The 27,623-nt window shown below is 35.5% G+C and overlaps 2 protein-coding genes across 3 annotated transcripts in view; one reads left to right on the top strand and one right to left on the bottom strand.

Annotated features, from left to right (window-relative positions):
• The window catches only part of LOC137403615 (adenylate kinase isoenzyme 5-like), a 37,728-nt gene extending 34,657 nt beyond the window's left edge, over window positions 1–3,071 (top strand). For both annotated transcript variants that reach the window (XM_068089592.1, XM_068089591.1), the window contains one exon: window positions 2,562–3,071. In XM_068089592.1, the coding sequence (XP_067945693.1) occupies window positions 2,562–2,630 (69 nt within the window). In that variant the 3' untranslated portion in view covers window positions 2,631–3,071. The remainder of the gene's footprint in view (window positions 1–2,561) is intronic.
• A 3,422-nt stretch (window positions 3,072–6,493) lies between these two features.
• Window positions 6,494–26,500, bottom strand: LOC137405155 (uncharacterized). Its single transcript, XM_068091380.1, has 13 exons — window positions 26,377–26,500; window positions 24,724–24,803; window positions 18,693–18,842; window positions 17,882–18,026; window positions 15,091–15,298; window positions 12,946–13,112; window positions 11,932–12,079; window positions 11,157–11,340; window positions 10,741–10,825; window positions 9,702–9,809; window positions 9,262–9,328; window positions 7,797–7,960; window positions 6,494–6,657 (listed from the first exon to the last, which is right to left on the bottom strand). Exons 1-13 carry the CDS (start codon window positions 26,498–26,500, stop codon window positions 6,494–6,496), a joined length of 1,794 nt encoding a protein of 597 aa, XP_067947481.1.
• Window positions 26,501–27,623: the final 1,123 nt, after the last annotated feature.

The following is a 27,623-nucleotide window of genomic DNA, read 5'->3' as shown; positions in this document are numbered from 1 at the left end:
TAGTTTGTTGTCATAGACCGTCAGATGTTGTGGCAAAACAAAGAATAGGTAGCTGCGCAATTGTTCATAAACACTTAAAGACGATCAATTGGCGCAGGTGCTACAGTGTCAGTCTATCAATCAGAATGTCACGAGTTTGGTATCGTCGAAAGTTATCTTTTACCCTAACCTTGACCACTGGATACAGATAGACAACGAACGAGTAGACGCCACTTGTTTTACATTAAAAACATATTTTTGTTTTGCTTTATTGCAGACGTATAAAATATTTGTTATTAGTTTGATGTTGCAGAATAGACTTTGCTGTCTACAAAAAAAATAAACAAATATTTGTAAATGGACGTCGAAGATGTGCAGTCTCCATCAATTTTTTTGTGAAATTACTGTAATCACGGTCTATAAAACCAGTAGAATTGATCCAAAAAAGAGAAACGTTGTCGATGCAAACTAATATTACTACAGTTACGGTACAGTGCACAAATTAAAAAGTTTAGTTTTTCCTTTTTCTATGGCCAAAGCAGTGAGTTTGGAAAGATCTTGGAATGGATTAGGCAATTTACATGTATTTTACTGTTTGTATAATGTGAAATTCCTATAACGTAGACATTTCCGGAACAGATTATTTACGTTGTAGTAGCACTATATTTTGAAATTTGTCAATTACCCATACTTAAAAACATGAATTAGCCTACCCTGCTCAAGAAAAGGAAGACAACTCCTGTATTGTAATACACTCCACCTATGCCTGATCATTAATGTAATTCACTAATATCTTTACAATCTCTATCACGTGCTCTCCATCAGCAGATTTACTAGATTAGCTGTTTCATAGATATTGTTGACTTTAAAAGGCTGCTGCTAGTACCAACTAGGACGCTGTGACAAAAATACAGCTAACAATAGTGAATAAAACGATGAGCTGACACGCAGCCAAATTTGATCACATAAGCAGGAACTGATACATCTCCCTATCGCACTCATAAGGCCTTAGGGCTCTTGACAACAAAGAGCGATAAGCTAAAAAATTTTATATCACCACAATACTATCCGTTTCTGCCACCTAATTCATATGAAAGCTGCTAAACAGCATCTCATACAACAAGTAAACAAGACCTAACCTTCAACACTGTTTTCATTTATTGTCTGTTCTCTCAAGTTGCAGTTTGTTGCTTTCTCACCAACAGGAACCACTTAATGGCACGTCTAACAAAATCTGGTTTGTAGGATGGCAATACCACAAACTTACCTTGGAAAAATTACAATAGCTGTCCTACACAGCGTATTAAATATACTTAACCAGATAGGATGTAGATCTTTTAATATTCTACATTGGCTAGCACTTCTATCAGTTTCATTGAGATAATTTTGGCAACGGAGTGCATCTACATAGCGAGAAAAGGCTGTTTGGGGTACAAGGTAGCAAAAGGATGCTTCGGTGTTGTATTGCAATTCTACCAGTGGTCATTTAAAACCTGCATTCTGTAAGTACACAATCAAACCTCGACATGCTAGACAGAGATATTGTTACGTTTATACGATGAAACAAATCTTCTTATAAAAATATATCGTATTTCGCGTAATCCGTTTTAGCTCGAAAACGTGACGATAAATGCTTCGGGTATTTATTTTTGGTTTTAAAACAAATGCATTATATAAATGCTATGTAACAAATTAAAAAATATGTAAAAACTAGTTGCAAAAAATCAAACTATCTACGAGAAACTAAATGAAAAAATTAATAATCGATAAGAGAGGCTTTTATTTCCACATGGTCTCATCTCGTGTTAAAGAGAGGCAAATTGAGGTGTAGTCTGGGTGATACACGAGATGGATGGTGTGGTAGGTAGAGGTAACAATACAGATACAGACATTCATGTCATTGGATCATTTTCAGGCTTTTGATTGCAGTAAGTAAAACACTCTTTCAGTTTTTTTTATTGTTGTAAGAAAATAATTGCCATTTTCATTTTACCAACACCACGACCAGTCGCACTAATCATTTGGGGATCCATAACTTAAAACTCAAAATGAAAGGCATGAAGCGATGTTTGATAATATTTAAGCTATGTAGAACCAAATTATGTGAAGGAAAAACATAAACTGATTTACAAAACGGCAATTTTTTTTCAAAAACTTGAACTTTCTGTGAGACAAATATTTGTTCAAATTCACGCAGTATATAAAACTGGACTGTATAACCTTAGTCTTGGAGATCAACTTCTAGCAGTGGAATATTCTGACAGCACCATTTCTGTGATAAACCTAAACATTGACAGGTTCATTCAAACTAAAGATCTAGATTAAAAACTTCCATAATAAACAAAATCTGGTATTTCCAAAACCGATTATTCAAATGAATTGCATCTCTAATATTTCATTGACATCAGTGCATTGAACGGCAATGTAAGTCTAGATGTGTAGGGAAAGTGACCATGGCGTGCAGGTGTGATCATTGGGTGTAGTGATTTACCAAGCATACTACACATAGTGTTTAGCCAGAACAGGCAAATAATAGTAATTAAGTGCAAGACCATGGGTGACTATGAGCTTACTCGTTATAGATTGACGCAAGAGGTCAAGTAGATGACATCTTTGGGGAGGTGGTGAAGAGTATAGATGCAACTAACTAAAGCATGTTTAGCCAAGCCTAAAGACTTGAATGCAAAACTAGACAAAATGAGCAGGTGAATTATTATGCAGCCCGAACAATTGGCATCTTGCCCTAGACTTTTTGTGCTTTTTATGTTTATGTTACTTTTACCTATCTTTCTATAGTCTCCTCTCAGGCTAGAGCAGCCTGACGCAGTTCCAGTCAAGCGCAGGTATTAGCAACTTTCGTTATGTCTTCTCATTCTTCTCTTCTTTTTTAGATGAATATGTCTTGTAATTTATTCTTCAACTTTTCTGTCAATAAAGCTTTTTATTTTTCACCAGAATATTTTAGAGAGTGCAAAATTTATTAAGTGGTTAATTTTAAGCCGGTGGTTTTATAACAAACTATTCTATTGACAAAAACAATCGCATTATTCCTCCGAGCAATATCGCAGTGTGTATCAATATATGTTGGTCAAAACAGACATTGACGTTTGTAATTCTCTTCCATATCATTTAGATATAGCACAAAACGTACCTATTTATTAACAGTCTGAGCGAGTGCAAGAGACTAGGATCAATAAACTCAAGCCTATCAAAAAGAGCAAGCAATCTGCACCCTATCACTACGTTTCCATGACACACGTTTCCATGACACACGTTTCCATGACACACGTTTCCATGACACACGTTTCCATGACACACGTTTCACAAGTTTTCCTCACTCGCAATCTGATTGAAACATCAAAAACCTGTCAAGCGAGTTTTGTTACTGGCGGATTGTTATCAAATGTTTGATGCTTGCGAGAGATGAAAACGGCACTTGCAAATGAACAAGTATATTCTTACACAATATGCAAGAACCACCGCACAAGCTATTACATTCTAAACATTTTCCAGACTTCAGTTGTTCCTATTTTTATTTGATGAGATAGGAGTGTGCCGCTAAGACCACTTGTGTATAATTTTTTATCTTTTTTAACAAAGCACCTGCGTTAATCCACAACATTGCTTGTATCTCCACAACCTATCACTTGGTAACTCAATGTGCACACAATTCCAAATCTGCACAATAGAAACACAGTAAACTTGAAGTGATGAGAGCATATTACTTAGCTCACAACGATCGTGATGAACACTTCAAATTACCTGAAGTCGAAAACATGAAACATGGCATGCAACTAGGAATGCTACTGTTAAAAAAACACAGTTTTATTCCACCAAATTACCTTTTATTAGCATCACAAATAATCTTTGCTATAATAAGAGTTGTGTCCACCCGTCTGAACCCTATAAGTAGAGTCGGGAAAAATATGGCATCATCCTGGTTTCGAACTCATCAGCTATAACTCAAACCGCCTTGAATACTATTTATATGCAGATGGAAGCAACACATGATTTACAATTTCAGAGTCAAATGATTGATCAAGTCATGGTCACATATTATGATTTATCTTCTCGCTACCAAAAACCGGATGCTGATATCTCATTTGAAATAAGTATACTAGAAATTTCACTGTCATACAGCCCACGCACGACCAAAAAGATATTGGAAAAAAATAAAGGGCACTGATGGTTGAGAAATGCAATATTAGCGGTCAAATGGCACTGCAGTGCAATAGGATAACTGCAATGGTAGCTGTAATGTACTGGGTGTGGGTGTTATTATATACAACAAATAGCAATAATGAAAGGAAAAGATTATATGTTTATATCTCTCCCTGCAATAGGAGAAATGCAATATTGGCCAATATTAGAAATAAAATGCACTGATATTATTAGAATAAATAATATTATTAATATAGTAATAATATAAAACCAATGCACAATTTTGTTTACATTTCAAAATGTCCTAATTAGCAATATCAAGAAGTTGTGATATTAATTTTATATAGATTTTTAGAAAATCTGTACTACGTAGTCATTGTTCTGTAGTCATCCAAACTTATAATTAAATATTGTAATAATCTCATAAGAATCGTTAGAAAAAAATATCATCGTCATTTCCTTACACTGCGTTGGACATCAGTTAGAATACCAAAGTACTCAAAAGAGTCTAAAATGTCAGTTACTTTGAAATCGGCAAGAAACGATTTCTGTACTTCTACATTAATTACAGAAACCTTCAGCAATTCGACAATGTTATAGACTGGTGAAATGTGCACGTTATTTTTTCGTGAAATGCGCATGACTTAATCGTTCTATTCTCTGTCGCTCGGCGTTTCAATTTCCGGTCTTAACTTTGATAAAAGTAAGGCTTAGCAAGTTTTAATAACGATTTTCGGTCAAATAAATCTGCCTATTTGTGTATAATCCGTTCAGATGGGTAAGTTTTAAGATACTGTCGACAATTTACAAAGACTTGGTAATATATTTGAATAGGTTTATATGTGTTTTGTATCGTTATTATACTTAAATGACTCTACAAAACGATGGTTAAATTAATTGATGAGATTTCGAAACGAGGGTTTGCGACGTTGTTGAATAATTTTCCTAAGTTGTGTGCACATGCATTTATCATAACAACTCAAACTTCACTCCGCTCATTTGGTCGTGGGAAAACCAACAAGTGTCTATTTTCATGTCATGGAAGCAACCTTAAGTGAATAATCACAAGGTTGGTTAAATAGCAGCAATGGTTTTCCAGTTTTTTATTTACTGAGACAGCTCAGACTGCATGGGAAACAACTGGCTTAAGATGGTGGTTTATCTATGCAAAAGTTTGCTAACTCCCAACTCGTGGTCAAGATACTCAAAATTATGGATTATTAAGGTATTAATTAAAATATTTCCCTTGAATGCGACATGGAATTTTCAGCATCGCCGCAACAACAATCTCTAATTTATATTTCCATGTTATGGCTACATATGCTATGTTACATAAACTGAGCCCCTCTCTGTAAAGGCGTTTGCTCAATTAAAGTTCCATGATAAGAGCTCATCATCACTTTTATGAAAAAGATAATAACTTCCTTGAAATGACTAAAAGATACAGCAAGACATCCCGCATATCAGTGTTTCCAAACACTTATTTTACAATGGCTCAAATTAAATTATTCCAGCAGACTGTTACCAAAGAGTTTGCTGATTACTTGTGTGAGTTCAAAACATTTTAGCAGCATAGAAAGAAATCCTATTATCAGAATTCCTATTATATGCGCTGACCGACCATTTCTATCCACAACACCAAATTGGCTGAGTGTATTTTCGAATGATGATCATATTCGGCCTCTAAATCAACGCACCCTCGTCATATCAAGGTTATTGTGTTAGAATAATTTGTATATGTTATTTCTCTTTAGTAAGCTTATCGCTGGGATATGTTTCATGTTGCCACTGGTTGAGAACTAAAAACTGGATCATAGGAAATCAGGTTTTTTCTCAGACATGATCTGTTGGCTGTCTGTCTGTTTTGTATGTCTCTTTGCATTTGGCGCAAATTAATAGATTGTTAAAAATAATTTCAAGCAAAAATAATTTAACTAGTGTTACAAAATGCAACTAAACATGGCATTTACATATTAGTTGGACGTACCAAATGATATCATTCAGTTCTGAAAGTGAATTAGAAAACTTTTAATTGTTATGTCGTTCATTTGGGAGTGGCTAGTTTACATGATAACTCGTTATTGTGTGGAAGGGACTTACGGTATGAAGTCTGCCCCATTTGTCAAACGCATTTGCAGTGCAAGTACAGCTAAGCAAACAAAAGATTAAGTTAACATTTTATCTAAAATAAACTACAAATGGAACAACAGAAGCACCAAAGTGTAACGACTAACTTATAAACATCTGATCAAATAGCTATATCTCCTTCCAATAACATATTATAAACTTACAGCAGTCAGCAGAAACTGGCAGGAGTTTCGCTACATGCTAAAAAACAGGTTTGTCTGGGGGACTATACAACTGCTTCCACAGCTTCTTCTAACCGACGAGTTATCATCTCTCGGAAATCCTGTACATTTGCTTCCTTGTTTTCACTGCCCATGCGTAGAAACAGCCTATCATCAGGTTTCACTCTGTAGGCCTGACTTATTGCGGGACTGGCATTCACAACAATCTCTGTGAAACAGTAACATAAAAATGACAATTCAAGGCTATCCTAGTAGCCAGATAGTGATCCTGTGTATCCACAATCATGGAGCTATCCTATATACTGATGGGCACAAACTGTCGACTAACTAGAAGCCCAGAAAACAAAATCTGTCAGTGGGAAGGTAGAAGCGGTCATCAGAAGATTAGACTCGTCAATGCGGAGTATATTTTGGCCAGCATGAAATTTTTTGGCAGATTTCAACGGTTGTAAGGAAAGCCCTGCATCATACACAATTGTTATAAAATTTTATGCATGACAATTGAATCAGTTCGTGGTAACTATAAAATATAATCAAGTTGAGCGTGAATCTGAGTGTCAAGCCATACGATAAATTTGAGAGACGAGCATATGAGCCAGTTTTCAATGCGGTCACTAGGTGGCTGAGCATGCGAGAGGCTGCTTACGAGAACAGAATCGTTTAGTCTTCCTCGTCGGATCAATTTGAAAAAGTTTTAAAAGGCCTTAAAAGTGAAGGTGAAAGAGAAGCAAATAGAGCCCAGGTGGAAAAAAACCAAAAGTGAAAGCTAATTTAGAATTGGGTTTGCGTAATGTGAGATACTTATTTGTAAATGTGTGTCTAGTAATCTAATTCCATTTAAGTTAAATTTAAAGTTTACGTTATGTAGCAGGTATGTCACAAAATCGTAACATACCAAACGTGTCACCTCATACTCCCATTATCCGCTACCATCTGTCTCAAGATAACAACTCCATACGGTACTGTACATAATAATGTTACATTATATTGCAGACATAGATAGATATGCGCACCACTAGATAAGTATTTGCTCATTGGTGAGCGTAAGTGGTGAATCGGAACAATTAAAAACACGTTTATTCATAATAATATATTGTTTTTATGTGTTTTTTCAGAGAATAGGGACGAATTAATTTGTATTTAGTAACTTTATATAGGAAAAATCGATTTGAGATGTGAGAGAATTGACATAAGAGCTCGGTCATGGAACGCATTAAGCTCGTATGTCGAGGTATTACTGTATATAACCAAACAAAATACAAAATGATTTCAAAAGCGATATTGAAATATTGAAACTGCTCATGGTAAGCATAGCAGTTGATCTATAAAGTCCGCGCTAGCACCCACCAACAACGAATCGGTCAGGAATGAAAGTTCTGAGAGATGCATCCATTGCTCCCTCTGGACAGCAAATAGGGGTGAAGTACAGGGTCGGAACATTTGCTGTCAAAGGAGGTGACAACTCCATGCACACCCTATCCATTCCAAGCCGTAGCTGGTCTCTCGTATCCCTACAACAAATGCACTCCGAAGATGTATGCGGGCGTGGGTTTACCTTAGAGTGATTATGAAAATACATATAGAGGTGTATATAGAGGCTACGCGATATTTAAAGGTCCATATTTATGAAGCCAGAGGCACTATGTATACCTTGATCCTTGTAATATTATTAAGGTTATAATAGCGTTTGTTGTATGTTGCTATTTAGGTTAAAGATCGGTGAGAATACATACCGATGTGCTATCTGCAGACAAAGTCGATGAAAGACCAAAATAACTTAGTGACATCGCTTTCACAGCAATGATCACGCATTGAGACATGAAATACCTCTCTACAAATGCTTAGCCAATGATGGCAAATCCCCAAAGATGTAGAATTATATTAAAAATATGGGATTTGATTACTGTATCTTTTATTAGCGCAACCACAATAAAAATTACGGTAAAGATTTCAAATATACAATGCAGATTAATAAGCCTGAAGAAATGCTTAGTGACAATTCTAGCAATTGTTCTTCTCATACCGGTAAATATTTTGTTTTTAGCGTATGATGAATATATATAGGGACTAGAATTTAGGTTTAATGGCTTTCACCGAGTTTTCAGGTCCAGTTGTCATCTAATTGCTTGTTAGATATTTTTAAATGTTGGTAACAAATGGCAAGTTAACCTTATGAAAATTTTTGTCTTTCAAGTAGCTTGTAATGGAAAGTTACACTACACTAATGATTGTCTAATCTCTATTTTGTGAGAGTACAACTCTCACAAAATATAACTGAAATATTGCAATTAGCATCCCAAAATGGATGATGGAATGATTATGACCCAAACCCTTGCTTATCAATGGCAAATAAACAAGCAGGTGTCAGTAGAAAATCTTTCATACAATTGATCAATCAGGGAAATTTAGTGGTTTTACGAGTTTGCATCTGTTAGGTCAAAGGTTTTTGAAATTTTGAATAATGTCAGGATGCTGAATTTGGTTTACAAAACATTAAAAAGATTTAGTATAAGAGCAGAAATGAGAGTTTTAATGTCTTTGAATATAGTTTCTTATGGTCCACAATTTAGCTTGCGGTACATGCTTTGAATTTTGTTAATAGCAAGATTATGTTCAGCAAAGACGGAATATTAATTTATTTCAAGTCTTTTCATATTGAAAGATACGATAGCCCTAAACACTCAGTGTTAGTCTTTGCATACGTCATTAGACTTGGCAAAGAGCAGGTGTCAGCGTAATACAACTTATCAAAAACCTCTCCAAATGCATAGATGAACTTAATGAAAGCTTCTAACAAAGCATATGGATGCACCTGTTTATGTTAATTCCATGCGCATTTCCAGAGCTTGACACGCCAAATATTAGTCTACCAGATACTCCTACAAAATAAAGAGTAAGTTAGCTTAGCTTGTTTTTACCATGTAATGTTATTGTATGTAATAAGGACACGTACTATGAATAACAAAATGACTACCTAATTTAATTATTGTTTAAATGCTGAAAAAAATCCACAATCAGCAAAAGAAAGTGTGCATTTTCTAATTTGCTCAATGATTGTGACAGTTGTGCAATTTGCCGAGTTATTATTCTATAAATTATTTTAGGTTTTTTAGTTTCATAGGAGTTGAGCAACAAAATATGCTGAATATAGTAGTTGTCTACACTGTGAACACCAAAGTCTATAAGCAGACAACTCCAACAATGGTAATTAAAACTCCACGTTTGAATAGGAGTCCATATTCTAACCCCTACCGGCATTTAAGAAGCCTGCAATGTGCTTTTGAACATTCAGGCAGTCAAGAGAAGCTTTGGAGTCATAGACTGAGCAATTCGGGCCTGTTCTCAGTTCTGTCTTCTCATCTGCAAAGAATTTCTCAAGTGCAGATTATTTGCTGAAATTACAACTGTGCTGAAAAAAACAGGAAACTGTATTGAGAAAAGATAATTTCTAACTTACTGTTGTCAAATTTGTAGACCAAAATGATTTTTAAGGCTCGCAATATGCGGACACTGAAGAGGTACACCAAGCATGAATAGTAAAACATTACTTATGCAAGGTAATGTCTCATCGTGGCTATGTTTATCCAAAAGCTGAAAGCACGGCCATGTTCTGATACTATTAGCCCTCAACACTGCTGATGTTACCTTCACAGTGCAATTATTCACAATTTCAACTTATTAATAATACCTGAGCTGATAATATACTCCTCGAATTTGTGACACAATCAAGGTCATTTTCAGCAAACCGCTGACATGTTTATTAAACGCAAAATTATTGCAAAGACTGAATTATCGTTAGTAGTAATTGAGCTTTGGATATGGATGCTTAAATTTAGACAGCGATGGGTAACAAACTTGATAGTTGGCAGTTTTGTTTTTGGCAAAACTCGCAACCCTAAATAATTTGGTGTATGCTAACTTAAACATAAAATTATCTCCCTTAGGTGGAAATTTGACGTCCTTTGATTTGTGCACCAATTATGCATTCTCCAGAGAGTAAAAATAATAAAGATATCAAAGGAGACGCTATTTTTATTTCTTTTGGTGACAACTCTGGCTTGGTCTTGAGTCAGTTAGACGTGCGTGATGCAAAGCACTCTGACATACCTCAACTAGTGCCAATGTAAAAGAAAGTGCATAAAACACTCCTGTATCAAATATCAACTTTAGTGCCCAGGCCTTGGGTATAACGAAATAAAGCGAAATATTTAAGTAGATACAGGATGAGGCGCCAAAAATAAAGAATTCAACCATTTAAAGACAAAGGTGAGACCAAGAGGGAAAATCTTACCTAAAGAGTAGAACTCCCGGTGGCACGCTGGATTGCTTAATGAGAGCTGAGGTTGCACAATCTTTTCTGATGAATTATCTGACTCCTAAACAGCAACCAAACCTTGTGAGTAACTATACTCAAGCTGTACAATACTTGAGCTTCATCAGATGACAGAAAGGCTAGGATCTGGTATCATTCTAGCTAGACTGTGTAGAGAGTGAACCAAAGTAATGCGATGATACCAGTACTCAAGCCATGATATTCTACAGTGTTAGCTTTATCGCTGCGAGGTCAATATAGCCTTTTGTTAACCCACTAGAACTAAGCCATACTTTCACACAATCCTGAGACACAAGAACAACACGTATATTATATCATCTGCCACTGGGCTTATCATACTTTTAAATTAGCCAACATTATACTAAAACACCAACCTGTTGCTCCAGCGTGTTGAGGTCTAGCTGACGATGACGAGAGGCATTCACCTCCCTTTCATTCTCTCTACTGAATCGAGAGATGGCTTTTACTTCTACAGTTGACAATGAAGAGGGAGGTGAGCTTATCGCCACCACCGGTTCTCTGACAGAACTTGATAGCTGCGAAGTGTCTGATGGCATGCTGCAAGTGTCATCTTCAAAATGTTAGTATTTTCCATTATATGATACAGGAACACACAACTCTTAATGGTTACAATCAAGCTACAAATTGGGTGAGAATTCCATTAAGTTGATAAAAGAAAATTACAAATTGCAAGGTAACTTGAGTGAGTCGCACAACAAAAACAAGCATCGACTTGTAGCATTTGGTTGCAGTTCATGTTTACAAGAAAAAAGAGGAATAGCAAAGTAGGGTCTTAATTAAAAAGTCTATTAAATCAAACCTCAAACCTAAAATCTTTTCTAGAATAAGAACCGTGTTTGGCCGAAGTCATAGTTCGATATTGAAAAAAGATTGCATCATCTGAAATTCAGACGCACAACCATCAGTTTGGAAAACCAATCCATTAACCATTGCCCCAAACATTTGCCTTCTATGACAGGTTATTAATTGTTGTGCATATATTTATTATTTGTGCTTTATCGTCACACCTCATCACTTCCACAGCCAGGATATCAGAAGGAGCAGCTGCTAGTCATGGACACCTCCTACACTAGTGAGACAAGCAAACCCCAAAGAACGCGTATTACGAATCTAAAAGCAAGGGATTACCTCGTTTGTAACTCAACATGTGTTTGTTTAGGTATCATCAGGCTGACATCGATTGGGCCAAGATGATTTCTCAGACAAAGAATAAGAGTAGAGTAAACTTTCTCATCTGACTGGTAAGCAGAGATAGCGGCGAGTAAGGCACCCACTCCTACAACAGTATTAGAGCAGCAACATGCAAGATTGTAGATTATTACCATAGACTATGAAGCTAGTAATCATATCATCCATGCAAGAGAGCTTTTTGAGCTATCGCTAAAAAATATTATGGCAGCTAACATAATCAGCCAGCGATAGGTACTAAAAGAAACATTTTCCGAACAGTTTCTGCACAAAACCATTTAACTAGATTTACGATAATAATACTTTTCAAAATGCTTGTGTAAAAACTACAGTGCTTTTGTGAGAAGTAGGAGAGCGCAAGATGAAAGTCGTGTCTATCATCAATCGCGCACACTAATGGTCATTGTATGTTGTCAAACGAAGACATCCAGCCATTGGTCCTATGCTATACCTCTCTGTCAAGCAGACCACAAGTACATGTAATGCATCAAAACACATGGCATGTTTATTTATAAAAGAAATACATTATATGAAGGTTTTTGTACAAAAACATCCGCCACTCTCTGGTTTTGCTCTAATAAAGCTGATGGCTCAGTTGGCAATAGTCTTAGGGTTTAGTAGAATACTGGTGTTACACCCAGACAGCCCCTACGATTACGCGCTCAAAGTCTGTAAATCAGTACTATCAGGTAGAACAGACAACTCCATATCTCAAAGCCTGTAAATCGGTACTAAGAGGTAGAACGGACAACTCCATATTCAGAAATGATTACCTAGATATGGAAGTTCATGTGAAAAGTACAGATGTGAAGAGCGCAAACCGGAGCAAACTCTTTCTGATGGATACAGATTCAACAAGTTTCTCATCTTACACAGAGACAACGGTAAACCAATAGCTCCAAAAATCTCACACAATGGTCATATTAAAGACTAGCTATCTACAACTCTACTAACCACATTCAAACTGTGCACTGGCGGCAGAGTTATCCACCAGCATGCTACAAAGAGCGGTAGCGGTTGACAGCACGGCGTCTCTCCAGTTCAGACCAACAAATCTCTTCAACAGCTCCAAGGTCTTAGAGACGGTTCCTCGCTTCACTATTTCATCACACCTCACACGGCTGCTCTCAAGATAGAAGCCAGCATTTGTCAAAAATGAACAAAGTAATCGTAGAATGTATCATTATAGCAAGCCAGTTTTGAAAGCTGAGCTAAAGCTGAAATTATTCTCATATCTTTACTTAAAACCTTAATAGATGCCTGGTAGTAATTCGAATAGCTTATAAAGACCAACAAAGGCAAGTTTACATAGCAAGTAGTGGTCAGTACCAGTCAAAATATAAGATTGAACAGAAATGTGCAGTTGCTATCAATATGTATGCTATTCCACTAGATAAGTATCTGCTTCCTGAGCATTTGTAAGTGTTCATGAGAGTATGTCAGACAAACGAGGAATGAAGCATGTGAAAGTCAAACTGACATATTTTAGCAGGGTGGTTTTGAATTCCTCATCAGCTTCGGAGAGATATGCATGATAAAATAGAACATCTATCAACTGAATAGATACACCATAGACATTCATTTAGGCCAATGTGTATCCATACATTTAGAATTCATACTCTACATCCCCTTTCAAAGGTATGCGACAAACACAGGAATTACTATATTGATTGAATATCTGCAAACGAACTCGATGAAAAAATTTTCAGCATACAACAATCAATTTCCTATAAAGAATGTACTCAGGTGTCCTAGCTAACAAACATTAACTACAGTATAAGTACCTACAACGTAAATAATCTATTTCAAGAATGTTTACATTACATTGATTTTATGTTAGATGAACAGTAAGATATATGTTGATTGCCTAATCGGCTCTAACATCTTTCCAAACTCAACCATTTGGCCTACAAAATGGAAAAACTAGACTTAATTTATTGACCGAGTAACTACAGTGTTATTTGCTTGTATCGACATGGTTCTCCTATTTCTTATCACTTTCAATAGTTTTATGGTCCAAGATTGCTGTAATTTTACAATAAATTAATCATCCATTTACAACGATTTGTTTATTTTTTTACTACAGCAAGGTCTATTCTGTAAATTAAAACTAAAAACGAATATTTTACATGTCTACAATCATGAAAAACAAAAATTTATTTTTACCTTAATAAAAGCGGTGTCTACCTGACCATCGTCTATCTGTCTCTAGGGTGTCATAGTTAAGATGAAAAATTAGCTATCGACACTACTCTCACGTCTTGTGAGCATCAGATTGGTAGATCGACACTGTAACACCAGCACTAATCAATCGTCTTTTAGTATTTCTGAACAATTGCGCAGCTACTTATTCTCTGACCATTGTCGACACATTTGACCACCTATTACCTCGAACTAGACTGCTCGGGAACTTGTATTTATAATAGAGATATCGCTCCGAAAAAGTGCAGCGAAAAATAAAGTGATACTTTTAAGATTAACTATAATGTTCTCGTGATTGAAATCAAATTTGGGAACTTGCACCGACTTAATACCTTACGCTATAGGAAAGTTTTTCTTAGTACAAATAAAAATTAAATAAATTCTTTACATTATGTGGAATTTCCGGTGTAAGAGCTATATGTTATAGGAGCGTCTACTGTATATTAAAAGGCTCGCAGCCACAGTTTTTAATTATACATTGTCACCTGTCAATAGACTCTACGTGACTCAGCTATCACATACCCTCTACGGGTAGAGGAGCAGAAAAGCACCCTAAAAGAACTACTACCAAAAGAACCAAAGAAAGTGTGAAAGCTAGTTAATTAGCAGGCATCAACTATTTAAGATGTCACTGGTAGACGAGCTAGCAATGTGGTAAGACTCCAGTCACACATGAATGCAGAATCCTTCATTTTCCTAGCTAACCAGCTAGGGAAATGAAGGATTATGCATATGAAAAAGTTAAGGCCCATTTTACATTCTGGCATTTCGCTAAAATGTAAAAAGGGGCCTTAACTTGATCCCATGCTCATAGCCTGAACTCACAAACAAGCCGATAGATGAGCAGCGGAGACGGGGTCCTACACTGTTGCCTGAAGTCTAATCACATAATCTTACCTGCACTTACTTATGTGCATAAGCACTGTCATAGACTTGGAGCTAATCGATTCAACAGGTGAAATAGAGGCCAACTCGGTGAGCACCCCTAAAGCTGACCACTGGTTGACCATAGATTCACAGATAGTGAAGTTGCCTACTGTCAGGATCTGGAGAATGGAGAGGGCAGTACTGAGCATGTTCAGTGAGAAGGGACTCGGTTTTAAGCCTGAAAGTAAAACGAAGACGACTTTCAAGGTGATATGATAGTAAAAAATTATATGCACACATAAACTAGAAACAAGTCGTCCTTGGAGGAAAGTATGAAAAAGTGAAAACTTAAAATATGACAAAATATTTCCGTGGACATTATTTCCATATGAGACGGACACAGCTCTTATTATAGTAAGGAAGATTTTAATATTTAAAAGATCAATAAAGGTCAACAAAATGAATTACTCCAGTTTCATGTTGTTTAATCAACATAAAAGTTATGTACTCAAAGGTTCTGATTTTATCTGCACTAAAAATGTAAAAGTAGCCAAATGAGTCAATTTTGCTGTATAACTGTATATAAACCATTGTGTAGGTAGGAGTAAGATGGCTGTATAACTGTGTATAAACCATTGTGTAGGTAGGAGTAAGATGGCTGTATAACTGTATATAAACCATTGTGTAGATAGGAGTAAGATGGCTGTATAACTGTATATAAACCATTGTGTAGATAAAAGGAAGATGGCTGTATAACTGTATATAAACCATTGCGTAGGTAGGAGTAAGATGGCTGAATAACTGTATATAAATGATTGTGTAGATAGGAGTAAGATGGCTGTATAACTGTATATGAACCATTGCGTAAGTAGGAGTAAGATTGCTGTATAACTGTATATAAACCATTGTGTAGGTAGGAGTAAGAAGGCTGTATAACTGTAGATAAACCACTGTGTAGGTAGGAGTAAGATGGCTGTATAACTGTATATAAACCACTGTGTAGGTAGGAGTAAGATGGCTGTACAACTGTATATAAACCATTGTTTAGGTAGGAGTAAGATGGCTGTATAACTGTGTATAAACCATTGTGTAGGTAGGAGTAAGATGGCTGTATAACTGTATATAAACCATTGTGTAGATAGGAGTAAGATGGCTGTATAACTGTATATAAACCATTGTGTAGATAAAAGGAAGATGGCTGTATAACTGTATATAAACCATTGCATAGGTAGGAGTAAGATGGCTGAATAACTGTATATAAACGATTGCGTAGATAGGAGTAAGATGGCTGTATAACTGTATATGAACCATTGCGTAAGTAGGAGTAAGATTGCTGTATAACTGTATATAAACCATTGTGTAGGTAGGAGTAAGAAGGCTGTATAACTGTAGATAAACCACTGTGTAGGTAGGAGTAAGATGGCTGTATAACTGTATATAAACCACTGTGTAGGTAGGAGTAAGATGGCTGTACAACTGTATATAAACCATTGTTTAGGTAGGAGTAAGATGGCTGTATAACTGTATATAAACCATTGTGTAGGTAGGAGTAAGATTGCTATATAACTGTATATAAACCACTGTGTAGGTAGGAGTAAGATGGCTATATAACTGTATATAAACCATTGTGTAGGTAGGAGTAAGATGGCTGTATAACTGTATATAAACAATTGTGTAGGTAGGAGTAAGAAGGCTGTATAACTGTATATAAACCACTGTGTAGGTAGGAGTAAGATGGCTGTATAACTGTAGATAAACCATTGTGTAGGGAGGAGTAAGATGGCTGTACAACTGTATATAAACCATTGTGTATGTAAGAGTAAGATGACTGTATAACTGTATAACTGTATATAAACCGCTGTGTAGGTAGGAGTAAGATGGCTGTATAACTGTATATAAACCACTGTGTAGGTAGGAGTAAGATGGCTGTATAACTGTATATAAACCATTGTGTAGGTAGGAGTAAAATGGCTGTATAACTGTATATAAACCACTGTGTAGGTAGGAGTAAGATGCATAATTGGCAACACCTGAGCATACCATCACGTAAGAGGCAAATCGGGGGAAGCAAAACGAAACTTAGTTTTGCCACCAAATGGAATATAAAACATTGTCATTGTACATGTAATCCTAATGTGATGAATATATAGCATTAGCGTCCTGTACATGTAGCCCTAACATGATGAATACATAGCATTAGCGTCCTGTACATGCAGCCCTAATATGATGAATACATAGCATTAGTGTCATGTACATGTAGCACTAATATGATGAATACATAGCATTAGTGTCATGTACATGTAGCACTAATATGATGAATACATAGCATTAGTGTCATGTACATGTAGCCTTAATATGATGAATACATAGCATTAGTGTCATGTACATGTAGCACTAAAATGATGAATATATAGCATTGGTGTCATGTACATGTAGCCTTAATATGATGAATACATAGCATTAGTGTCATGTACATGTAGCCCTAATATGATGAATACATAGCATTAGTGTCATGTACATGTAGCCCTAAAATGATGAATTCATAGCATTAGTGTCATGTACATGTAGCACTAATATGATGAATACATAGCATTAGTGTCATGTACATGTAGCCGTAATATGATGAATACATAGCATTAGTGTCATGTACATGTAGCCCTAATATGATGAATACATAGGATTAGTGTTATGTACATGTAGCCGTAATATGATGAATATATAGCATTAGTGTCATGTACATGTAGCCCTAATAAGATGAATACATAGCATCAGTGTCATGTACATGTAACCCTAATATGATGAATACATACATGTATAATACCTCTAAGAGAGAAGAGCGTTGCAGACGGTAGGATGTGCAGAAGACCTGAACAGGGTTGGTACAGTTGAGACTGAGTTACCTCCCTCACCTGACCATAGTCTAACGATATGGCCAAATAACTCCCTTTCTCATTTTTGTGGCATACCTGCGGTGTTAAGGCAGTGACTCTATTAGGCTGAAGGTTTAAGATTAGCATGATGTTAGACTAGAGTACAGAAAGAAATAAGTTAGAACCACACGCTCACTTAGAAACTCACTCCTTAATTCAGACTATTTTTATAAAGGGATAGAAAAGAGACAAGCCTGGGTCCCTTGACGAGATACAAATTTGAAGCCAACTGACTTTGAAGCCAACTGACTTTGAAGCCAAAATTGAATTTTGATTCATCTACAGATTTTTAGAGAGCAGATTTTTGCTCACTTATTATTTATTAATATTTGACGTTTGAGGATGTCTTAGCATGAGACTTGAGTTTGTTGGTGTATTTTATCCAAAAAGGACTCTCATAAAAACAACAAAGTTAGTAAAATACTAAAATTACTTCACATTTTCTTTTGTTAGTAAACAAAGAAAAATTGTTATTATTCTTTGTTTTCTTTGACAACAAGCTTCTTGATTACAAGTTCCAAGTCAGAAGCTTTTTTGATAAACACGTTCATTCTGCAGATTTCCACTTCTAAAGACCAACCATTGAGCAGTTTATTGAATACCATATAATCACAATAGGGAATACCTACAACTGGTAACTTCTACCACCATGGATGCACAGCTTAAAACTAATGAATAAACTATGAATGAGTCTATAGTCACCTGAGCCCTGTAATATGCATTTGTAGGATCCTTCATTTTGCGGTGCGGGCTGATAATTGGGCCTCTCACGGTGACAAACTCAGCTGGGGATGGCTCTGAGGCTAAAGGAATATGCTGGGTGTCCGATAGAATCTCTTCAATATCAGCAATCTATAATTAAGACAGCAGGATAATAGAAGGATAACATAATAGAATAGGATAACAGAAATGTGACAGAATAGGATAACAAAAATATGACAGAATAGAATAACAAGAATGTGACGGAAGAGGATAATAGAAATGTGACAGAATAGGATAACAGAAATGTGACAGAATAGGATAACAGAAATGTGACAGAATAGGATAACAGAAATGTGACAGAATAGGATAACAGAAATGTGGCAGAATAGGATAACAGAAATGTGACAGAATAGGATAACAAAAATGGGACAGAATAGGATAACAGAAATGTGACATAATAGGATAACAGAAATTTGACGGAATAGGATAACGGAAATGTGACGGAAAAGGATAACGGAAATATGACGGAAAAGGATAACGGAAATATGACGGAAAAGGATAACGGAAATGTGACGGATTAGGATAATAGAAATGTGACAGATTAGGATAACAGAAATGTGGTGGAATAGCATAATAGAAATGTGACAGAATAGGATAACAGAAATGTGACAGAATAGAATAACGGAAATGTGACAGAATAGGATAACAAAAATGGGACAGAAAAGGATAACAGAAATGTGACAGAATAGGATAAAAGAAATGTGACGGAATAGGATAACAGAAATGTGACAGAATAGGATAATAGAAATGGGACAGAATAAGATAACAGAAATGTGACAGAACAGGATAACAGAAATGTGGCGGAATAGCATAATAGAAATGTGACAGAATAGGATAACAGAAATGTGACAAAATAGAATAACGGAAATGTGACAGAATAGGATAACAGAAATGTGACAGAATAGGATAACAGAAATGTGACAGAATAGGATAACAGAAATGTGACAAAATCATCAGTCAGGCTGGTTTAAACTGGAAGTTCATTGCAATGCTAGGGAAAGAGATTAACCAATCAGAGCTGAAAGAAAAGTTGAGCAGTTTCATTATAGCAATTATGGTAACCTAACTATGCTTTAGCATATTTGAGTTGCTAGTAGTACATATACTTACCTAGCGATACTATAGAATACATACATTACTAGTAGTACATATATTTACCTGGCTATACTATAGAATATATACATTACGAGTAGTACATATATTTACCTAGCTATACTATAGAATACATACATTACTAGTAGTACATATATTTACCTAGCTATACTATAGAACACATACATTACTAGTAGTACATATACTTACCTAGCTATACTATAGAATACATACATTGCTAGTAGTACATATACTTACCTGGCTATCCTATAGAATACATACATTGCTAGTAGTACATATAGTTACCTAGCTATACTATAGAATACATACATTACTAGTAGTACATATACTTACCTAGCTATACTATAGAATACATACATTACTAGTAGTACATATATTTACCTAGCTACACTATAGAATACATACATTACTAGTAGTACATATATTTACCTGGCTATACTATAGAATACATACATTACTAGTAGTACATATATTTACCTAGCTATACTATAGAATACATACATTACTAGTAGTACATATATTTACCTAGCTATACTATAGACTAGAAATTCCACTGTCATGCAGCCCGCGACCAAAGTATTGGAAAAAAAAGGGTACTGATGGTTGAGAAATGCAATATTAGCAGTCAAATGGCACTGCAGTGCAATAGGATAACTGCAATGGTAGCTGTAATGAACTGGGTGTTATTATATACAACAAACAGCAATAATGAAAGGAAAAGATGTTTATATTTTCCCCCTGCAATAGGAGAAATGCAATATTGGCCAATATTAGAAGTAAAATGCACTGATATCATTAGAATAATCAATATCATTAATATAGTAATAATAGAAAACCAATGCACAATTTTGTTTACATTTCAAAACGTCATAGCTAACAATATCGAGAAGTTGTGGTATTTATATAGATTTTTAGAAAATTTATTTAAAAAGTGTTTGGTCATGACAAACAGCAATAATGAAAGGAAAATATTATATGTTTATACCTCTCCCCTGCAATAGGAGAAATCCAATATCGGCCAATATTAGAAGTAAAATGCACTGATATTATTAGAATAACCAATATTGTTAATATAGTAATACAGCAATAATAGAAAACCTATGAGCGTTCACGCGTCTGGAAGATTTCTGCAAACTGCAGCAAAACAAAAGCTGTTATAAAAGTGTTATAAAACTGTAGGCCTAATCTACTGTAATGTATGTAATTCAACAACAATGAAGAAATATGTTTATTATATCTCTGAAATGCAATATAAGAAGTAAAATGGCAAGCTACTGTGTACTATACACAGTTTGAAAGTTGGTTGCGTTGAATGTAGAATGGTTTTGATAAGCGATCTTTAACAGAAGGCGAGCATGAGCATTCACGCGTCTGAAAGTTTCACGCAAACTGCAGCAAAATAAAAAAAGTTCTCATCATAAAGGAGCGTTGTAGTTCGGCCCTAGCTTGTACATAAGTTGTAAAGAATTTCGGCTAACGTTATAAATAATGAAACCTTCGAAGATTGGACAAAAAACACAGGCTGATAAACTGTGTACCACAATTTCATACCTGTAATTCGGTCTACGCCTAAAACGGTCTACGTTTATTACAGAAACCTTCGAATAAATTCGATTACAAGTAAAACATGCCATAGACTGATGAAATGCGCACTGCTAAATAGTTCTACTATTTGTCGCACGGCTTTATTGGCGTATCGTAGGCCGGTCTTAATTTTTATTAAACCAAGCTTTTCAAGAGTTTTGTGGCGATTTTCGTTCAAAATAATCTGTCTATTTGTGTATAATCCGATCAGATGGGTAAGTTTTAAGATAATGCCGACGGTATACAGAGACTTGGTAACATATTTAAATAGGCTTAACTGTGTTTTGTATCGTTATTATACTTTAACGACTCTACAAAACGATGGTTAAATTTGTTGATGAGATTTCAAAACAAGGGTTCATCTCATTGTTGATGAATAATTTTCGTAAGTTGTGTGCACATGCATTTATCATAAAAACTCTCAAACTTCGCATCCGCTCGTTTGGTCGTGGAAATAGATACATTACTAATAGTACATATACTTACCTAGCTATACTATAGAATACATACATTACCAGTAGTACATACACTTACCTAGCTATACTATAGAATACATACATTACTAGTAGTACATATACTTACCTAGCTATACTATAGAATACATACATTACTAGTAGTACATATACTTACCTAGCTATACTATAGAATACATACATTACTAGTAGTGCATATACTTACCTAGCTATACTATAGAATACATCCATTGCTACTGGTACATATACTTACGTAGCTGGTATACTATAGAATACATACATTACTAGTAGTACACATCCATACTCAATTAAAATGTTTTACTAGCTTATCGAGCCCGTCATCATAACCAATCTTTATGAGACTATACATCGACTAGTCAGTTTGAAAGAGAGCATAGGAGTTAACTAACCAGATAGGTATATCATCCGAAACTATTTGCTTGGGTTGATCAACTATTCAACGTACGGTACAAGCTACTATCACGTAAACCTCCTATTAAAGGTTGACTTGCAACAAAATTCACATTCCAGTTATTTGTTATCAAAAGATTATCCATGTCTTACTCTGTTGTGTTGTAAGTGCCAAATATGTGGAAATGTGATTACAAGCTCTTAAAAGCTCAAAAACGAAAAGCCGCCGCAGATTGGAATCTCTTTATTTCGATGACGTAACCACGAATTTTGCTTATCGTCTTGTCACGTATGTTCTCACGTGAATTCAAAGGCCGATACAAAGCTCAATATAAACTTATCGTAGTACTAGTTTATGACAAACACTTTGGGTTTCACCGAAGACCCCGTATCAAATATAGATGCTCGCTACTTTACAGTTTTGTTTCGGCATTATCCAATCGTCAAGTCGTAATCTGATCATGTGACCCAATACTTCGAAAATAATTTTTGCAGCACTTTTCGATTATCACAGGTGACCAACAGGCTAGTCATGATTATCAGACAATGATATATATACTCCTTCGAGCTAAAGTTAAAAAGTTTAACGATTTTTTACGGTAAGTTATAAGATATCAGTGCTAAAAGTGACAGCATTACAATGACGATAAAACAGACGCGTAAGAACAATAGACATAGTTTTATTGAATGCGTGAAGTATATTTGAGAAAATATTTCGACGAATAAGGTTGCAAGAAAGTGTAAACAGAAACCATCTCTCACAACTACATCACATTTGAGCCGTTTTGGAAAGGGAATCCAAACTACGGCGGTCTCGTGTGGCTGCGATTTTCTGTTCGTTTTTGAGCTTTTAAGAGCTTGTAACCGCCTTTCCACATATTTTGCACCTACAACACAACAGAGTAAGACATGGTGAATCCTTTCATATCAAATAACGGTAATGTGAATTTTGTTGCAAGTCAACCTTCAAGTAAAATCCAGTTAACTTTGAGAATTTATGTAAAGTTTTCACTTCGTATTTCGTAAAAAAATCTGTATAGTAATAAAGTATCAATATGGTATCATTTAAAAGTATAAGTATCATATAAATATATGCATGTATGTATCATATAAATATATATGTACCATATAAATATATAAGTACCATATCAATATATATATTTCTCAAAGTATGTCTGTGTGTATGTCATATGTCTGTCTGCATTCCGGCTATAGCTATTATTAGAATAACTGCAGCTGGACAACAATGCTGACGCAATGTCATGGAGTACCGTCATTAGAAGCCTAGCAGCTTACTGCAATTTTTCATTGGCAATGTGCCAGGCTAGCAGCTTGGAAGTTACAGTTGTTTGACAGTTTTAAAACCTTTACAGTTGTTTTCATTTTTCTCTTAATTTATTTAAACTACACAAAACACTTCTCTCATGATATGTAGTTTGAAAGTTAGAATAGTAAATGTTGTTATATGTTAAATACAAATCAATTTTCTGTCCAGACTTAAGTATTACCCGGGCAACGCCAGGTACCACAGCTAGTAAATATATAAGTATTATATAAATATATAAGTATCGTAAAAACCGTCAAATCAATGCAATTTCTCAAATTCCATTTGAATAACGAGAGTACCATAAAAATATAGCCTTAAAAATACAATTTGCTATCTTACTAGACTTTGGAGAGAAAACAATGTCTAGGAGTATCTCTAATATATATAAAAGTACCCTGTTAGTCCAGTGTGCCTTGAGAGATCATCAGGTGTGTCGATAAAACAAAAACAACAAGGAGCTGCACAATTACTTAAAGGTGGTCAATCAATCGGTGCAGGTGTTAGAGTGTCGATTTACTAATCTGAATATTACGAATTGGAGTCTCATTGAAAGCGATGTTTCATCCCAACCTCTAACCCTAGCTAATTTATACTAAAAATATGTTTTTGTTTTACTTTATTTTAGAAATATGCAAATTTTTTTCATAGCAGCAAAGATCCTGCTGTATAGAAAATAGTGAAAAAATCGATTTAAATTACCATTAAAGATGTGCGCTTCCGTTAACTTCACATAAAATTACAGTAATCGTGAAGCCTAAACCAAATGGAAGTGATGAAAAAAGACTAGTAACACGATAGTTACTGCATAGTCAATAAATTAAATAGTTTAGCTTTGTTTATCTTTTTGTAGGGCCAAAGGGGTTAGTTTGGGAAGATTTTGGAATGGACTGGGGAATTTACATACATTTTACAGTTCGTATAACATACAATTCCGATAACATAAAGGTTCTCAGAACAGATTATTTAATTTGTAGGCGCGTCCTCTGTATATCTATATTTGTCAACTCATGTGAAACTACTCCGATTCTGCTCACGACATTATAGCATATTTCTGGCAGCTCACCTGACCAATCTTGTCCAACTCGTGACCCAAAAAGTGAGGTCCATGCACCACCTCTCCTGGAATGACATCCCTCCATACGGCTATAATAATAAAAATAATATTATCAACAAAGCTTTTTTACTACAACTAAATCTTAAATTAAGGGTTGTCTTCTCAAACATTAGCTGCACGTTGAGGTAACCTTTAAATTTGAGCAGTCTGGAGAACATTACTGCTATGACAAAGACAATAAATTGAAAAACTTGTTGGTGCTGAAACTGCTGATAGAGTTGAATTTAACATGTTTACATAGGCACACTCACTCCACCATCTCTAGATAATGGAGTAACAGTAACATGCTATACCAGGGGTCGGCAATCTTTTCCACTCAAAGAGCCATTTGGACCCATTTTCCGCAGGAAAAGAAAGCAATGGGAGCCACAAAGCCCCTTTGATATTTTAAATTAAAAAAATAATAAATACTACATGTAACTTTTTTGTTTAGCTTTTAACGCTTTTATACCATGTTTGCACCATAAAATGAAAAGGTGTGGTATGTATAATGATTTAACTGCTGAGAAAACAAAATTACACTTTTGCAATGAACAATAAAATAATTTTGGTGGTTTTATTGGCGCATAAATTGTTATAAAGTGTACTACCGGTATTAGTGTTGTTGTTTGTCAGTAGTGTTGTTGACGATATTGCAGACCTAAGTGGCTGGCCAGCCTTACTAGATTTCTAATTGTTTAACCCAGTTCATTGACATAATATCATAAGGTATCTAGTAGTGATCTGGCCCTCCGCGCAAATCCAGTAGTACATTTTTCTGTACTTCTCTGTTAAGGCTATAGCCACGCGAAGATCATGTGATAAGGTACTAATAATATAACATCAATAATGATGCATAACAAATGACGACATTTGATTTATAACATTATAATTACAATTTTCTAAACTATATTACAAAATCTAGTGATAAAACTTCTACATGTATATATTTATGAATTACTTGGCATCTGGTGAAAAAGGAGAAAATCCAAAGTCAGAGGGAGCCGCAGCGAGGGGATGAAAGAGCCGCATGCAGATCCAGAGCCGACATTTAGCTGCCAGAATATAAATTTCTATCGTCTGCTTTCCAAAAATACTTGCACCATAATATCAGAAGTTGAAAATTTATAAAATTTTAAAACATATCTATAAATTGAAAAATTTATAGAATTCAGAATTTATTTTATTGAAAAATTATGAAAAAAAATTATTCAAATTTGGAATTTACAAAACTAGAAACAGCGCCAGCTAATATAAATTTGATTTAATTCTGCTAGTTAAAAATAAACTGTTCAACCTCACGTCAAAATTGTGCCAGACGACAACAACAGTTAGTTGCTCTACTAGTTCAGTCATTCATCAACTGGCTCATTTTAGGTACTCTGACATGCCTCGACCATCAATACTCCTTCCGTTGTCCTGTCATGCACTGCTGAGCAAATGTCAATTTTCCTCGATCACTTCCAAAAATTTCTCATTTAGATGGCGATCGACCAAATAGAGTATTAAAAGTGCCACATTCGAATACTCCCTCAGGTTTAAATATGTCAAACAGAAAAAACAGCCGACACATCGATGAAACTGCTAGGATACTAGACATGCCACTGCTCTCAGATCTCTCACCTGTGCCAGAATCAACTTCATCAGTGGGACAAGACCAGGCTAAGCCTTGCTCTACAATCTCATCGCCTATGTTCCTGTCAGCATTAGAACTCGTGTCAAACAAGTCTCCGACACAGTGTGACATCTGCACGTGCCTGAACGATGCAAGTAAATGTGAATAATAACCTCGCCACGCAATGCTACCACTAGAAGAGTAAGCAATGAGGGTAGTTTTTAATTGAATAGATTCTAAATATTGTCTAATCTGACTTGATCTCAACTCGACTTGATTCTCCCTTATTCTGAACTTAACCTCATTTTAACCCAACCTATCTTAACATAACCCAACTCGACCCTGACTCAATTTGTTGAGCTCTGTTCAAATCGATTCTGTTTTTAATCTTAATGTACGACTCGCTACACAGAATTCATTCCATGTGAGGGTCATGTTCAAGGCTAGAGTAGTCAGTCAGCTTCGCGCTAGTCTATGTGGTGACTTTATATAATGTGGCGGAAGCCAGATGGCTCATACCCGGACCATCTCAAATAATCGACATGGCTGAAGGACAAGCTAACCCGGACACAGACCAAACTACGACTGATTCGGTCCACCCCAGCTGGAGGGTGAAGCAAAGCAAACCAAAGAAGTTTATAAAGGAGAAGGCTCGCCAGACAAGAGAGAAGCATTTTGCACCTTCTATATACAATACTTGTTTTATGCTAAGTAACTGTATGTAAATACATTCTTCTAGAGCTCCCACTATGGGTTCTCGACTGAAGTATTGGTGTGGCTAAGTAAAGAGTCATTGTAACTTCATCTACAATCGCTAAATGCTAAAATATCTGCCAGCTACTAAATGTATGACACACTTGAACTGTTGCTTGTAAAAACTTGACATAGCAAAATAATTCATAAAAGCAAAAAGGTTTGAGTAAACCTACCAGAGAAGGTTTAACACTTCAGGTGGTAAAATATCTCTGGAAAGCAGCATCTAGCAGACTTGTGAGTTAAATAAGCTATTGATGATATTACAAAACCACTACACACCTTGTTTCAACCACACGTTGTGCACTTTTACCTTTAATGCTAAAACATGTTTTTAATTATTGTAGTTCACTAACTAGCTCCCAAAGTAACTAACACCTAGTTAGTGGTTATGGTCTGCAATAAAATCTAACATTAGTATGTACAGTACTGTATGGAGTTCTTACCTTCGAGATAGACACAGTGGCTAACGGCGGTGTGAGAGAGACTTGTCACAAAAGTC

The sequence above is a fragment of the Watersipora subatra genome, chromosome 9, assembly GCF_963576615.1.
Source record: "Watersipora subatra chromosome 9, tzWatSuba1.1, whole genome shotgun sequence".
In the NCBI taxonomy this organism is placed as follows: Eukaryota; Metazoa; Bryozoa; class Gymnolaemata; order Cheilostomatida; family Watersiporidae; genus Watersipora; species Watersipora subatra.
The sequence above is the reverse complement of the archived record's forward strand: the minus strand, read 5'-3'. Positions and strand labels throughout refer to the sequence as shown.